Source organism: Podarcis erhardii, assembly GCF_964252035.2.
Source record: "Podarcis erhardii genome assembly, chromosome: 10".
NCBI lineage: Eukaryota > Metazoa > Chordata > Lepidosauria > Squamata > Lacertidae > Podarcis > Podarcis erhardii.
The window spans coordinates 90878-104829 of record NC_138500.1 but is presented as its reverse complement, the minus strand read 5'-3'; the positions used below and the strand labels follow the sequence as shown (position 1 = coordinate 104829).

The window sequence follows — 13952 nt, the reverse complement described above, 5'->3', positions numbered from 1 at the left end:
TCCTTGAAAATCATTTTTGGTTCCCATTTTTCCTTAACATAGATCACCACTCCTCTTTTCTTAACTTTATCTGAGGAAATAAATTCCAGTCCTAATCTCTTATTTGTCAAAAGTTTTCTGTGTATTCTGGCAATATGAGTTTCTTGCAAACATATTATATCTAATTGCTCTTTCTTTAATATATGAAACACTTGAGTCCTTTTTCGGGGGTGGTTAAGACCATTGCAGTTCCAACTCAGAAGTTGCAGAGACATTTTTGTTACTGGGTATCTTTTCCACCGACTGCTCCAAGTTCTTGTTCCTGATCGGTCGGTGCTGGGGTCAGTCCAAATGATAGGTTTGCAATATCCGGTATTTCTCTCTCACTCACAGTTCCTTTCTGAAAGTCTTCAAAATTTCTCTCCAGAAAATGTTCCTTATCTTGGATTGTTTTTATTTTAATTTTCTTCCCTTTAAAGTTAAAGGACAACCCTTGTGGGAACTCCCACCTGAATGGAGTGTTGTTTTGTTTCAGCAAATCCACTAAATCTTTAAATTGAGTCCTCGCCTCCAAAAAATATTTAGGAATATCTTTAAAAATCTGTATTTGAGAATTTTTAATAATCAATGCCTTCTGGAAGTGTAGGTTCAATATTTTATCTCTTTCTTCCTTGGATCTCAAGGTGATTAAGCAGTCCCTTGGTTTCTTGCCTTGCTTCCTGCCAATCCGGAAAGCTGTAGTTATTACAAATTCATCTTCTTCTCCTTCTAATTCATCAGTCCAAAATTCTTGAAATTTATCTGTGAGAAATTCCCCAAGGTTGCCCTCTTCCTCCTCCGGTACCAGTCTCAGTTTCAGATTCTTACCTTTCCTCTCCAATTCCATAAGAGCCAAAGATGCATCATGTTCATGTACCTTCTTTGCAATAGGTGCAAATTTTCCTTTGGTTTCCTCGGCAGTGGTTTTAGCAGTCTCAGCTATTTTCCTTGTTTCCGTGCTTTCTTGTATTAAACGATTTATAGACTCTGTATTAGATGATATTGTCGTTGTGTTCAAATCCAATCTTGTTGTCAATTCTGTCAATTTCTTGGAGTTCTCTGTAGATTGCTTAGTGAGTACTTCTAAAGATTGGTTTATTTTGAGCAGTGCCTGTGTCATAGAATCCATTGATGCTGTTGTTACTTTTTCTTGTCCAGCTGCTGCTCCTGATATAGAGCTTCTTTTCTGAGCCTGCTTTTGAGCTTGCTTTGTTTTGCTTCTTGTTGATATTTCATCCAGTGGCGTGCTCATAACTCAAGGTCGTTCTCACAGGAAAATTGCAAGTGGAAAATCCCAGTTCTTTGCCTCAGTACTGCAGTCTCTCTTTTAATCCTCTAGAGGGGGAAATTGTATCCAAGCAGGAATAACAAAGAAACAGGGAAGCAAGTAGCCATACAATGTCCCAAAGTAAATAAAATCCAACCCAAAGTCCTACTTTGTTGCCATTTAAAATCTGAGTCTGCCAAGTAAAGTCCCGTTATTATGTTTCAAATGTAGTCTTACTTTGTATCCACAGTCCTCTCTTTTTGACAGTTCGTTTCTAGGTGCTCACCGCTCAGGCAGCCTGATCAAAGGTATCGACAGCGGAGAGTTTCCCGTTCACAACTTTCTTCTTCTAGTGGGTTAAATTTAAGCCAATTTTTCCTTCCCCCCTACTCCCGCTCCGTGGGGGGAAGATCCTTTCAATGTCGGGTTTTAGCAAAGTTCAAGCAAAATGTTCCCTTTAAATACAGCTAGCTCTTTTCATTGCTGCGTTAATCGTGCAGTTCCGGGAGGCTGACTTCCTTAATTTTTGCCTTTCCCGTTTTCAGCCGAATCTTCTTAAAAAGAGTCCCATTCAAATATTTTACAGTTCCTACTCACAGGTTTTGTTGCCAATCGGTAATTTCAGGAAGGAATCGGCGCTCTCCGTCAATGGCGACGCGGCTTCGCTCCGCGAGCTGGGTTACGATCCTCAGCACCGCACTCACACCCGATGCCGCTCCGGAGCCTTTAAAAAGACTCCTTCGCAATACCGGGGGGTGCAAAGGTGCCCACCGAATCTCCTTGTTCACAGGCTTCTGCGCCTGTGATTTTAGGGGTCCCCCGCTCGCCGTAGCGGGTTAGACCCGAACTCACGGAGCAGTCCTGCTTCGGAGCTCAAAGCAAGGACCGCCATTAAGACGCTGGCGCCGACCGGAAGTCAAAAGGAGACCCCAGTTGGATATCTGAGAATCTGGAGATTTGGAGATTGGGGGGGGGGGGCACCAGGTGGCGCGTTGGAAGATGGCCAACAATAACATCTCTCTGACCCATACGAGGTAATTAAGGGGCTGCTATGGGAAGTATGCAGCCTTCCCTCCCCCCCCCAGGATGTGTGGGGGGGCCTGTCTTGCCAGCGGTGTTCACAATGCACCCCCTGATCTGAGAGATGGGGGTGCTGAACACTTGGCAGAAGCCCTCGGTGAAGTCAGCTCTTCCTGACGCCAGTTCCAATTAGCACGTGCTGGTTGCTTCAGCTTGGAATTATAATTGGAAACTTACTGTCAGGGGCTCAGGAGCAGAGGCACAGGGAAGATGGGAGATGGAGAGCGAGGGGGAGGAATCCGAGGGCAGTGTAGGAGGAGACAGTGGTCCGAGGGATTCCATGAGCCTCTCCAGCGAATCGGAAGATTCACAGAAGGGAGCGCCAGTGGCCAGGGGTAGGGGGGTCCCAAGGGGAACGCCCCAGGAGCAAGGGGGGAGCAGGGACTCCCAGAGTAGTAGTTGGAGATCAGGACCAGCTTCCCCACCAGAGCAGAGTGGGGGGGAAGGGTCCCAGGCATCGGGACCAGTACTTCCCCCACCAGGGAGAGAAGACAAGGCAGAGCTGACCACGCCTTCCTCGGAGAGTCGTACAACGGAGGGGAGGTCAGATCCGGCCAGTGTCACGGAAGAGGGAAGCAGTGATAGAAGCAGTGTAACAGTTAGGAGAAAGGTCACTGGGTTGGCACGAGAAGCAAGTTCAAATGTACAGGAGCGTGGGACAGCAGAGAGTGAGGATTGGGAACTGGGTCCTAAAGCACGCCGGAGGCAAGGGGAGGAGCTAAGCGACTCAGCGTCGGAAGAGTCCAGGAAGGGCAATGCCCAAGAGGGCAGGAGGACCCAGAGGAGGAGAGAGCAGCGCAGAAGGTGGAGCAGGGCTAGGATCTTAAACTGGTGCGGAAGGGGAAGTGATTCAGATAGGACTTCGCCGATCTAGAGTCTAGACGTAGGGTTGCACGCTCTGGCTTAAAAATGGAAATTATACTTCAATAAAGACTTTTGTACATAATATCAGCCTGGCGTTGGTCCTCTGTGAGCTGGGACCTAGAGGCAGGCCTGACACTTACGATTGGAAATGAAGCTGAAGCACATACATCAAGTAAAGCTGCACATACATCAAGATAAGGCTGCTGATTAATGGATCTCTGTGACCAGGAGTGACGGATGGATAAGTAAATCTTCTGATGAATCACCACTAGGAGACTGTATGTTTGGAACGAAGGGGGGTGGGTGGAGGAAAAAACTCCCCAGATAGAAATAAGATAGTCGTGTTTTTATTAATCATAAGCAGGATTTTAAGAACTGTGAAGGGGTGGATTACAACAGGAGAAAGAGGAAAAAATTTATGACGCAGTTAAAAAATGGCGTCTCGCCAAGACAGGCTTGCCGGAGAAAGAAGGACAGGGGGGAGGAGAATCAGGATCGTTCAAAAGAGAAGGAGTGCTGGAATGCAAGTTTGACCTGACAGAGCCCACTGATTTATTTGGCTAGCCTGAGAAAAAATAAAGGACAGACCGAAGATTAACTTTGTTTATGGAAGCGTTGAACAGAGGCTGTCCCTGAGCGATATGATTTTTGAAGAGTACAAAACCCACACAGAGACGCCAGTTTTCAGTCTGCTTGTGAGAATCATCAGAGATCGCAAAGAAAGGAATATATGATAACAACAAGATGAGAACGAAAGTAATAAAGGACTATCCGGATCGAACTGGATAGAACTGTCTAATTAAAGCAGTAAAATAAGTGATGCCTGGAGTTATCCGGAATTTTGGACTCGTGTGGAGCTTGATGTATGGGTACCCTCAACAAAATTTAAAATTTGGCTGTATAATTTGGAACTAATGTGATTTGAATAATGTGGTGTGATTGGCCTGTTAATAAAAATTATTATTATTTTTTTTTAAAAAAGAGAATCTGGAGATTTGGAAGATCTAAGTCAAGTCAATCATTCCAAATCAGAGAAATAAAAATAGATCTATCAAACTGGGAAAGTTTAAATTTCTCAGGGGCAGGAAGAAGCTCTTTTATAAAAAATAAAGATATTCTGTTTCTAATACTATTATATTAAACAGGAGTGTCAGATGGTGATGTGGTTGCTCACGAGTAACCAGGCAGGACTCCGACCCGTCTTTTGCAGGTTTTTATTTGTGCAACTATTTACAGTGCAGAACCCGAAAGTTCATGTCCGTCTTAGTCTATTGCAGATTCCAGGAGTGGCCCCTTCTGGTTTCTCCCTCAGCATAAATACTTAGACACCCCAACCTCTGCCTCCCCTCCTTACACTTCACCCCTCTGCTCAAACTGGGCGATGGAAAGGGAGTGCCTGTTTCCTGGCTGGCCAGGCTAGGTGAGGCGCTTGGGCTCTCAGTTGGCTTCCCCCTTCCCCCTCTGCTGCACTGGAGGTGTGGCTTTCCTCACCTTTGGACAAGGAGCTGCTCCTCAGAAGCGTTGGAGGCTCTCTGCATCCCCCTGCCTCCCTCCCCTGTCCCAATGGCACTCCCCTGACAAGGAGTGACAAATGAATGAAAAATAGGAATATCTAAGTTTTTTATGGGCATGCAGGAAACTCAGAATTACATCAAAAACATTCAGTCAACAAATATCAGGTGCTTTGATATTTCCTAACATATAATGCTATTACAACACAGCCATGCTCAGAATATAAAAAAATGGTTTGCAAAATTTGCTGTCAACAAAAATAAAACAAAATGGTTCACCTGCTGAAATAAAAAAATCCCTATGGCATAAAAATAGGAGAGAACATACAGTTTTTTAATGAAACTCTGTCACTCCAATCATTTATATGATTTGGAAAAGGTTTCAAATTAGGTCAAGTCCAGAGCTGTCACCGCTTGCTGCAGTTTCCTTCAATTCGGGATGTAGATGTGTGGGGGGGGGGGCACTTCTAGAGGACATGAATCTCTGGGAGGGAAACTGGTTAACAGAACTGAAAGCTATAATGGAACAGGGCTGGTTAAATGTCATTAACAAAAAAATATGGGTGAAGGACATCGTTTTCCCTCGAGTATCTTCAGATCAGACCTATGCTAATAAAAGTAATTGAAAGCTATGGCCTTATCATCATGTTTTGATACTTATTCTGATATTTTCCTTCCAACCAGTTTCCAAAAGGCACCCTTCACATCCTTGTTTCTCAGGCTGTAGATCAAAGGGTTGAGCATAGGTGTCAAAGCTCCATACATTAGAGATATGAGCTTGTCCTTTTCAGAAACTGATTTCCCTTGTGGGTTCAAGTACATGATCATGATTGTGCCATAGAAGACACTGACGACAGCAAGGTGAGAGCTGCAGGTGGAAAAGGCTTTCTTGCGACCCTGTGCTGAACGGATGCGCAGTACAGCCAGACCTATGCGCCCATATGTCACAACTATGAAACCAAAGGGTGGTATTAGGAGAAAAAGGCTGGAAATATGCATAAATAACTCACTGATACGTGTATCTGAGCAAGCCAATTTGAGGAATGACTGTAACTCACATGCAAAGTGGTTGATGATGTGTCGGCCACAGAAGTCAGTAGGCCGCAACAGGGCTGTGGCTACGGTGCAGAAGAAGCAAAGTGTTACAGAGACAGCCACCAGGGCTATGCAAACTCTCCAGCTCATGATCTGCATGTAGTATAAGGGTTGGCATATAGCCACCAAGCGGTCATATGCCATGATGGCCAGGATGATGCATTCTGTTGCGACAACTAACAAACCAATGTACATCTGCGTCAGGCATCCGGAGAAGGAAATTGTGGGCATGTAAATGAAGCAGTTGGCCAAGATATTTGGAAGTGCATTGTTAGTAAGGATAAGGTCAAGTGATGAGAGGACACAAAGAAAGAAATACATGGGAGTATGAAGGTCAGGATCCTTTATACTCAGCAGAATAATAAGTCCATTGCCAAGCACACTAATGAGGTAGGCAAGCAAGAGGAACCAAAAGAATACAGCCTGAGCTCTGGGGTATTCGGATAATCCAATCAAGATGAACTCAGTCACCACAGTCTCATTTTCAGCAGCCATAACATTTTCCTGCAGGGTGAAAAGAATGAAATAATTAGAAACATGTCACAGCGGGAGGTATGCAGTTTTGGTCATTCCTAAAAAACTGCTCTATCCAAGACAGAAGACCTAGCCAAGACAAATGTATGGACCATGGGTGCCTATTTTGCTTTGCTTTGCTTTGAGTTTTGAAGATATCTGCTGTGTGTTGTTCAATTTTTCTTATGCTGTTTTTATGGTATATTGCCCTAAGAAGATGATAACAATGACTGCTACGACTACTACTAAATAAAAATTTACTGAAATTCAAGACCCACATTAATGCACACCTAAGAAATCAAAAAGGTTATTTGGAACACCCAGATAGCCATTCCTTCTTCAGTAGATACCCTGTCCAAAAAAAGAGAAAGAATTCTTGTGGAAGTCATAAACTCATCGACAAATATCTGAGCATGTGTTTAAAGGACAAAAAAAAACCACCCACTGTGGAAATGCTTTGCCTCCACTGTCAGTCAGAAGTTGTAACTTATAGTCTTACGTATAAGTGGCTCACTTCCCAAAATAAAATTTTAACACAAATTTCTCCCAACCTTTCAGTTCTCTTTAGTCAGGTAATCAAGAAAATAAAGAAAGAAGAATTGAGATAGGATTGCCATCTCAATTGTAGGTAGTCACACAAACCAGCTTGACTTGCTGGGGATGATGGGTATTGTAGTTTAGCGGCATCTGGAGGGCCAAGTGTTCCCTGTCCCTGCTATAGAGCTGCTGAATCTAAACTACAGATGTAGCATTTACATGCAGATAATAAGCTCACTTACTCCCAAAGCCCTGAATAGCTATGCCTCTGATTCTTTATCAGGCCAAGCGTTGGAAACAGTATGAATACTACTGAAAAGTCAAAGCATGGTCATCCCCTTTTTGCTAAAATGCTTACCTGCTGGTACTTCTTCTAATGTTGATCTGAGAGGTTTATAACAATATGCTCTCTACAATACATCACAGACCCAGAACACAAAGAAGTTGTAGCGGGAAAGTTGGTGTTAAGAGAGTGATGTTTGTTTTTAAGGTCAGTGAAATGAATTGAAATCTAGTTCACTTCCATGTAAACGGAAGAGTCCTGCTTAGTCCTTGAGATAAAGAAGGTAAGTATTTTGCTCTCATTTTCTTTCCCTTTTTCGTAAGCTGCATTTGTATTATAGGTCCTTCTGGAGTACGTAAGGTAAGCCCAGAGGTGAATCCCACAAGTAATGGTATGTAATTGAACCCAGGGGAAACATACTTCACATTAACATTTTGGACTTTATTATTTCATAATCTAAATAAGACTATATTGTGAACAGTGTAGGAAGGAGGGAAATTATATGGTAAGCACCACCAACATATTAGCAACATAAATTTATTTTTCTTCTGCCTCACTATTCTTTCTTCCAATCTTTCATTTGATGGAACGTATTCCCCTCACAATGGGATGCGGGTGGCGCTGTGGTCTAAACTACAGAGCCTAGGGCTTGCCAATCAGAAGGTCAGTGGTTCAAATCCCCGCGACGGGATGAGCTCCCGTTGTTTGGTCCCAGCTCCTGCCCACCTAGCAGTTCGAAAGCACGTCCAAGTTCAAGTAGATAAATAGGTACCGCTCCGGTGGGAAGTTAAACGATGTTTCTGTGCACTGCTCTGGTTCACCAGAAGTGGCTTAGTCATGCTGGCCACATGACCCGGAAGCTGTCCGAGGACAAACGCTGGCTCCCTCGGCCTATAAAGCGAGATGAGCGCGCAACCCCAGAGTCGTCCGCGACTGGACCTAATGGTCAGGGGTACCTTTACCTTTACCTATGCCCCTCACAAGCATACAATTCCTTTAAGAATCATTGACAAAATACAGTTTTTTATGTACGGTATGTCTAGTTTTATTTTTATATTCTATCATAAGGTAGATAATCATAAACAAAAGTAATTATGGCTTCATGATAAGGATTATACAACCAACAAAGGAAAAAAGTAAAAGAGAGAAATATACATTATCATATAAGATCTAAGTCTGACCTCTAGACCCTGTGTCTTTTCACTGGATTATTATGAAGCAGTAGATCGTTCTGAGATTATTACATTCTTAACAAAGTGTTGCAAAATAGCAGCGTTTGGGCTGAAAGAAAACTCCACGCAGTGAATGAAGAATAACAAAAGGTTTATTGCTTGGATAGCCAGCAAGCTGACTCAGAAGAATCAGTTCCAAAGTCTGAGCCCTGAGCAAAGGGAGGGGCTTCTTCATATATACATTTCTGTTATCTCTTAAGGCACTACTTATGCATAAAGGTAAAGGTAAAGGGGACCCCTGACCATTAGGTCCAGTCGTGACCGACTCTGGGGTTGCGCGCTCATCTTGCTTTATTGGCCAAGGGAGCCGGTGTACAGCTTCCGGGTCATGTAGCCAGCATGACTAAGCTACTTCTGGCGAACCAGAACAGCGCACGGAAACGCCGTTTACCTTCCCGCCGGAGCAGTACCTATTTATCTACTTGCACTTTGACGTGCTTTCGAACTGCTAGGTTGGCAGGAGCTGGGACCGAGCAACGGGAGCTCACCCCGTCGCGGGGATTTGAACTGCCGACCTTCTGATCAGCAGGTCCTAGGCTGTGTGGTTTAACCCACAGCGGCAAAATCCCTCCTATCCTAGGCTACATTGCCCTATTAGCATACCACTTATGGTCTTTCCTTAATTGCATATACATTAAGCAAGCTCACAAAGAACTCTCTCTAAGCAGCACCTGGCTGCACGTGATCCCTTTTGCATTCCTTTCCTTATACGGGTTTACCTTGAGGGAGTTTAGGAAAGTGTTTTTGTGAGACAAAGATAACAGCTCATGGTACAAAATTAGGATAGCCTGGCTTGAAGGTCTTTATATGTATCAAAAGTAGAGACATTTTAAAAATTCAGTTTTTCTGAAGCCTAATGAACTGATACTCCACACACACACACACACACACACACACACATGTGTGAGTCTGGGGGTTATCCAGTGGTTGCCTTCCGAAAGCGTATGGACAGTACAATTGATTTTGCTGGAGGATAAGAATCGGTTTAAGTTAAAGTGCAACCCCCCGGGACCCGGGAGTGATCTGTGAGAGAGCCTGCTGAAAACACAATGAGTGAGCCAATCCTGCACTCCCAGTGCTGTGTTTGCATTGCACTGACTGCCCTTGCCACCTCTCCCTCTCGCTCCTGGTAAGCATCAGTAACTCCACTGCCAGGAGGTCAGTCAAGATCCCCTTGAACAGCCCTGCCATCTGCTATAGAGAATGAAGTTGGAGTACTGTGTCCAGTTCTGGGCACCACAGTTCAAGAAGGACACTGACAAACTGGAACGTGACCAGAGGAGGGCAACCAAAATGGTCAAAGGCCTGGAAACGATGCTGTCAGAGCCCAGCTCACAAAGGACCAACTCACAGCTCACAAAGGTCCCAGCTCACAAAGGTCCCAGCTCACAAAGGACCAACGCCCGGCTGTAGTTATGTACAAAAGTCTTTATTGAAGTTCAGTTTCCATTTCAAAGCCGCAGCGTGCAACTCTACGTCTTAAAGCCTAGACCGGCGAAGTTCCGTCTGAATCTCCTCCCCTTCCACACCAGTTTAAAACTCTAGCCTTGCTCCACCTCTTCCTTAGCTCCTTCCTCCTCTGGGCCCTCCTGCCCGCTGGGGTTTCATCCTTTCTGGACTCTTCTGACGCTGACCCCCCTGATTCTTGCCCCTCCTTCCGGCGGGCTTTAGGACCTGGTTCCCTATCCGGGCTACCTGCTGTGCCGCTCGCCTGTACATTTGAACTTGGCGCGCGTGCCCAGCCGGCAACCTTCCTCTTGACCGTTCCCTCGCTCTCCGATGGAGGCGTGGTCAACCCTGACTCATCTTCTCTCGCTGGTGGTGAATACGCTGGCCTCAATACCTGGGACTCCTCCCCCCCCCACTACGCTCTGGTGGGGAAGCTGGTCCTGATTTCCAACTGCTGCTCTGGGAGTCCCCGCTGGCCCCTTGCTTCTGGGGTGTCCCCCTTGGGGCCCCCCTTGCCCTGGCCATCGGCGCCCCCTTCTGTGAATCTTCCGATTCGCTGGAGAGGCTCATGGAATCTCTCGGGCTACTGTCATCTTCTCCTACGCTGCCCTCGGATTGCTCTAGTTCTAACTGCCTCCGGAGTTGCTCGTGGACCTCCTGTAACTCCGTTGCCAAGGCCTCTGCTCCCTGTGGTTCCCCCTCCCCCACTCTCTCTAATCCCGGGAAGGTTCTGGGATGCCGCCCATTGTTGGCGAAGAACGGTGTCACCCCCGTGGACACGTGCTTCATGTTGTTGTAGGCGAACTCGGCCAGCGGTAGGTAGTTCACCCATGTCGAAGGCTGCTGATTCGCGTAGCATCTGAGGTACTGCTGCATGATGGCGTTGACCCTCTCCGCTTGTCCGTTGGTCTGCGGGTGTCTTGCCGACGCTAGGTTGATCTTGACGTTCAGGATGCCCATCAACTTCTGCCAGAAGTTCGAGATGAACTGGCGCCCCCGGTCGGACAGGATAGATCGTGGTAGACGGTGCACCTTGAACACGTGGTCTATGAACAGCTTGGCGGTCTGTTCCGCTGTGGCCACCTTCGCGCAAGGAATGAAGTGGGCCATCTTGGTGAACAAGTCTACTACCACGAGTACTGCTGTTTTGCCCCACGAACTGGGCAGATCCGTGACAAAGTCCAGGGCCACCCTCTCCCACGGTTCGAGCGGTGTCTGTAGCGGTTCCAGCAGTCCCGCCGGCGGCCTGTGTACTGGCTTGGCCCTTTGGCATGTGTCGCACCTCATGACGTAATCCGCGACTTCCCCCCTCATCTTGGGCCACCAAAAGTCTCTGGCTACTAAGTCCACCGTCTTGTCTTTGCCGAAGTGCCCAGCGCTGGGCGCGTCGTGTAACTGCTGCAGTACTTTCGCGCGGAGGTCGTCTCCTGGCACGTAGAGGGCCCCTTTTCTCATGAGCAGTCCGTCGCGTATCTGGAACTCGTCGTCCTTCGCTGTGCCGCTGCGCATCTCCTCCATCTTGGATCGTGCGAAGGAGTCCGTCTGCAGCGTGCGACGTACCGCGTCCAGGTCCACTGTGGCTGAGGCGCATGCCCACGCTTTCCGAGCGAAAATGTGCTTGGCCGCCGCCGGTGCCTCTTCCTCGAGATACTGCGGTTTCCTGGATAGCGCATCCGCCATGATGTTGTTGTCTCCCGAGATGTATTCTATCCTGAAGTCGAAATCCGCAAAGAACTCCACCCAGCGGATGTGTCTCTGGTTCAGGAACCGCGCCGTGCGCCAGTACTCCAGGTTCTTATGGTCCGTGCGGACCTGCACTGTGTGTTTGGCTCCGATGAGGAAGTGCCGCCACGCCTTGAAGGCTGCATGAATGGCCAGCAACTCCCTGTCCCAGATGGTGTAGTTCTGCTCCGACTTGCTGAGTTTCCTGGAGTAGAAAGCACACGGCCTCCAGTCCCCTTGCGGGTCTTGCTGCAACAGGACTGCCCCCACGGCTCTGTCTGAAGCGTCCGTTTCAACCCTCATGGGTTTGCTGGGGTTTACGTGCAGCAGCTGCTCTTCGGACGCGAAGAGACGCTTGAGCGTTTGAAAGGACCGCTCCGCCTGCTCCGTCCAGATGAACTTCTTCTTCTTGGAGCTGAGGGTGTCCGTGATGGCCGCCGTTTGCATGGCGAACCCCTTGATAAACTTGCGATAAAAGTTGGCAAAGCCGACGAACTTCTGGACCTCCTTCCGATTGCGCGGGCTCTTCCAGTCCAACACCGAGCGGACCTTGGCGCTGTCCATGGCGAGTCCCTTGTCGGATAGCTTGTAGCCCAGGAAATCCACCTCCGTCATGTCAAACTGGCACTTCTCCAGTTTGGCGTAAAGTCTGTGCTCCCGTAGTCTCTGCAGGACCTCCTTCACGTCTCTCTCGTGAGCCTCCTGTGATTCCGAGAAGATCAGGATGTCGTCCAGGAAGCAGACGCACTTCTTGTAGAGGAGTCCTGCTAAGACGTGGTGCATGAAGGCTTGAAAACAGTGGGAACCATTTTGTAAACCAAACGGCATAACTCTATATTCATAGGTGCCTAGGGGCGTAAACATGGCCGTCTTCCACTCGTCGCCCTCCCGCATGCGTATGAGATTGTACGCCCCACGTAGATCCAACTTGGTGAAGATGCGTCCCTTCCTCACCGTCGCGAGCAGGTCGTCGATCTTGGGCATGGGGAACGCCGTGGGCTTAGTTTTTGAATTTAAAATTCTGTAATCAACTACAAGCCTCTTTTGGGGCGTGTCTTTTTTCTTCATGAAGAACACAGGACTGCCCCCCACTGCTTTTGATTCTCGGATGAATCCCCGCTTCAAGTTGTGATCTATGAACTCCCTGAGTTCCTGCAGTTCATCCTCAGACATAGAATACAGTTTCCCGGTTGGCAGCGTCGCCCCCGGCAGGAGGTCAATCTTGCAGTCGTAGGGCCTGTGGGGAGGCAGCTTGTCCGCTTCCTTCTCACAGAAGACCTTCAAAAACACCTTGTACTTGTCGGGTACCGCTTGCAGCATGCCCAGTTGTAGCTGTGGGTCATCCTCTTGCCCCTCGTCTTCCTGGCTAGTCAGGATGCAGTGTTCTGCGCAGTAGGAGGAGCAGAAGGTCAATTGACGCTGGTACCATGCTAATGCCAGGCTGTGCCTGTCCAGCCAACTCATGCCCAATACTATGGGCGTGTTTGACAGGTGGGTGACATTGAAGCTGATGACTTCCTGGTGATTTCCAATTCCCATCACCATTGGCGGCGTTTGCTGTACCACCTGTCCCCCCAGCAATTCTCTTCCATCGACTGTGACTACTTTCAGGGGCATCGTGGCTGGCAGGAGCGCTATGCTATGTTGCTTGATGAAATCCACTCCTATAAAGTCTGCATTGCTACCAGAGTCAATGGTAATAGGGACTTCCATGGTGAGCCCATTGGGAAGCTGGAGTGATGCGGTGAGCTGCACCACTGGTTTGGGTGGGAGGGGGTCTGTGGGCTGTAAGATTCCTGGGGACTGCTTCACTGACTCGTCTGGCTGGGCCCCAGTGCCTCCGCTTCCAGCCAGACTCCGTCGTTTCCCTGCTGTGGTTCTCTCTGCTGAACTGCTTCTGTTACTGTTGCTGAGGCTGCAGTGTGCTTGTGGAGCCTCTGGGGACACTCTTTCGCCATGTGCTGAGCACTTTCGCAGATGTAACACTTCCTGTTCCCTCTTGGAGGCTTCGCCTTGACTGCTCCTGGTGTTTGGGCTCTGGTTGCTGTCTGAGCCCTGGCACCACCTATCTCCATCGGCTCTTCACCCCCTCCCAGTGGAGGCGTGGACTGGGCGCGCGCTGTGTCCCTGGGAAAGAAAGGAGGTGATCTAGCTGGCGTGCGTCCCCAACGTCCTTCATCCTTGCTCCAAGGACGTTCTTCCAGCCTCACTCCTATCGCCAGCGCTCTCTGGACGACATCTTTAGTGGTCTGGGGTCTCTCCCCCCTCGCAATTTCATCATTAACCGGCCCATTCAGCCCCTCCCAGAACAGGTCCTTGATGGCAGCTGAGTCTTTTTCCCACCCTAGCGCGTTGACCAATGCGAAAAAGCGGGAGTGATA

General features: G+C 48.0%; 1 protein-coding gene across 1 annotated transcript; it reads right to left on the bottom strand.

The window, feature by feature from the left end:
* Positions 1–5288: 5288 nt before the first annotated feature.
* LOC309351952 (olfactory receptor 13H1-like) lies at positions 5289–6474 on the bottom strand. Its single transcript, XM_081880175.1, has one exon. It carries the CDS (start codon positions 6328–6330, stop codon positions 5398–5400), a length of 933 nt encoding a protein of 310 aa, XP_081736301.1. The 5' UTR covers positions 6331–6474; the 3' UTR covers positions 5289–5397.
* Between the last annotated feature and the right edge of the window lie 7478 nt (positions 6475–13952).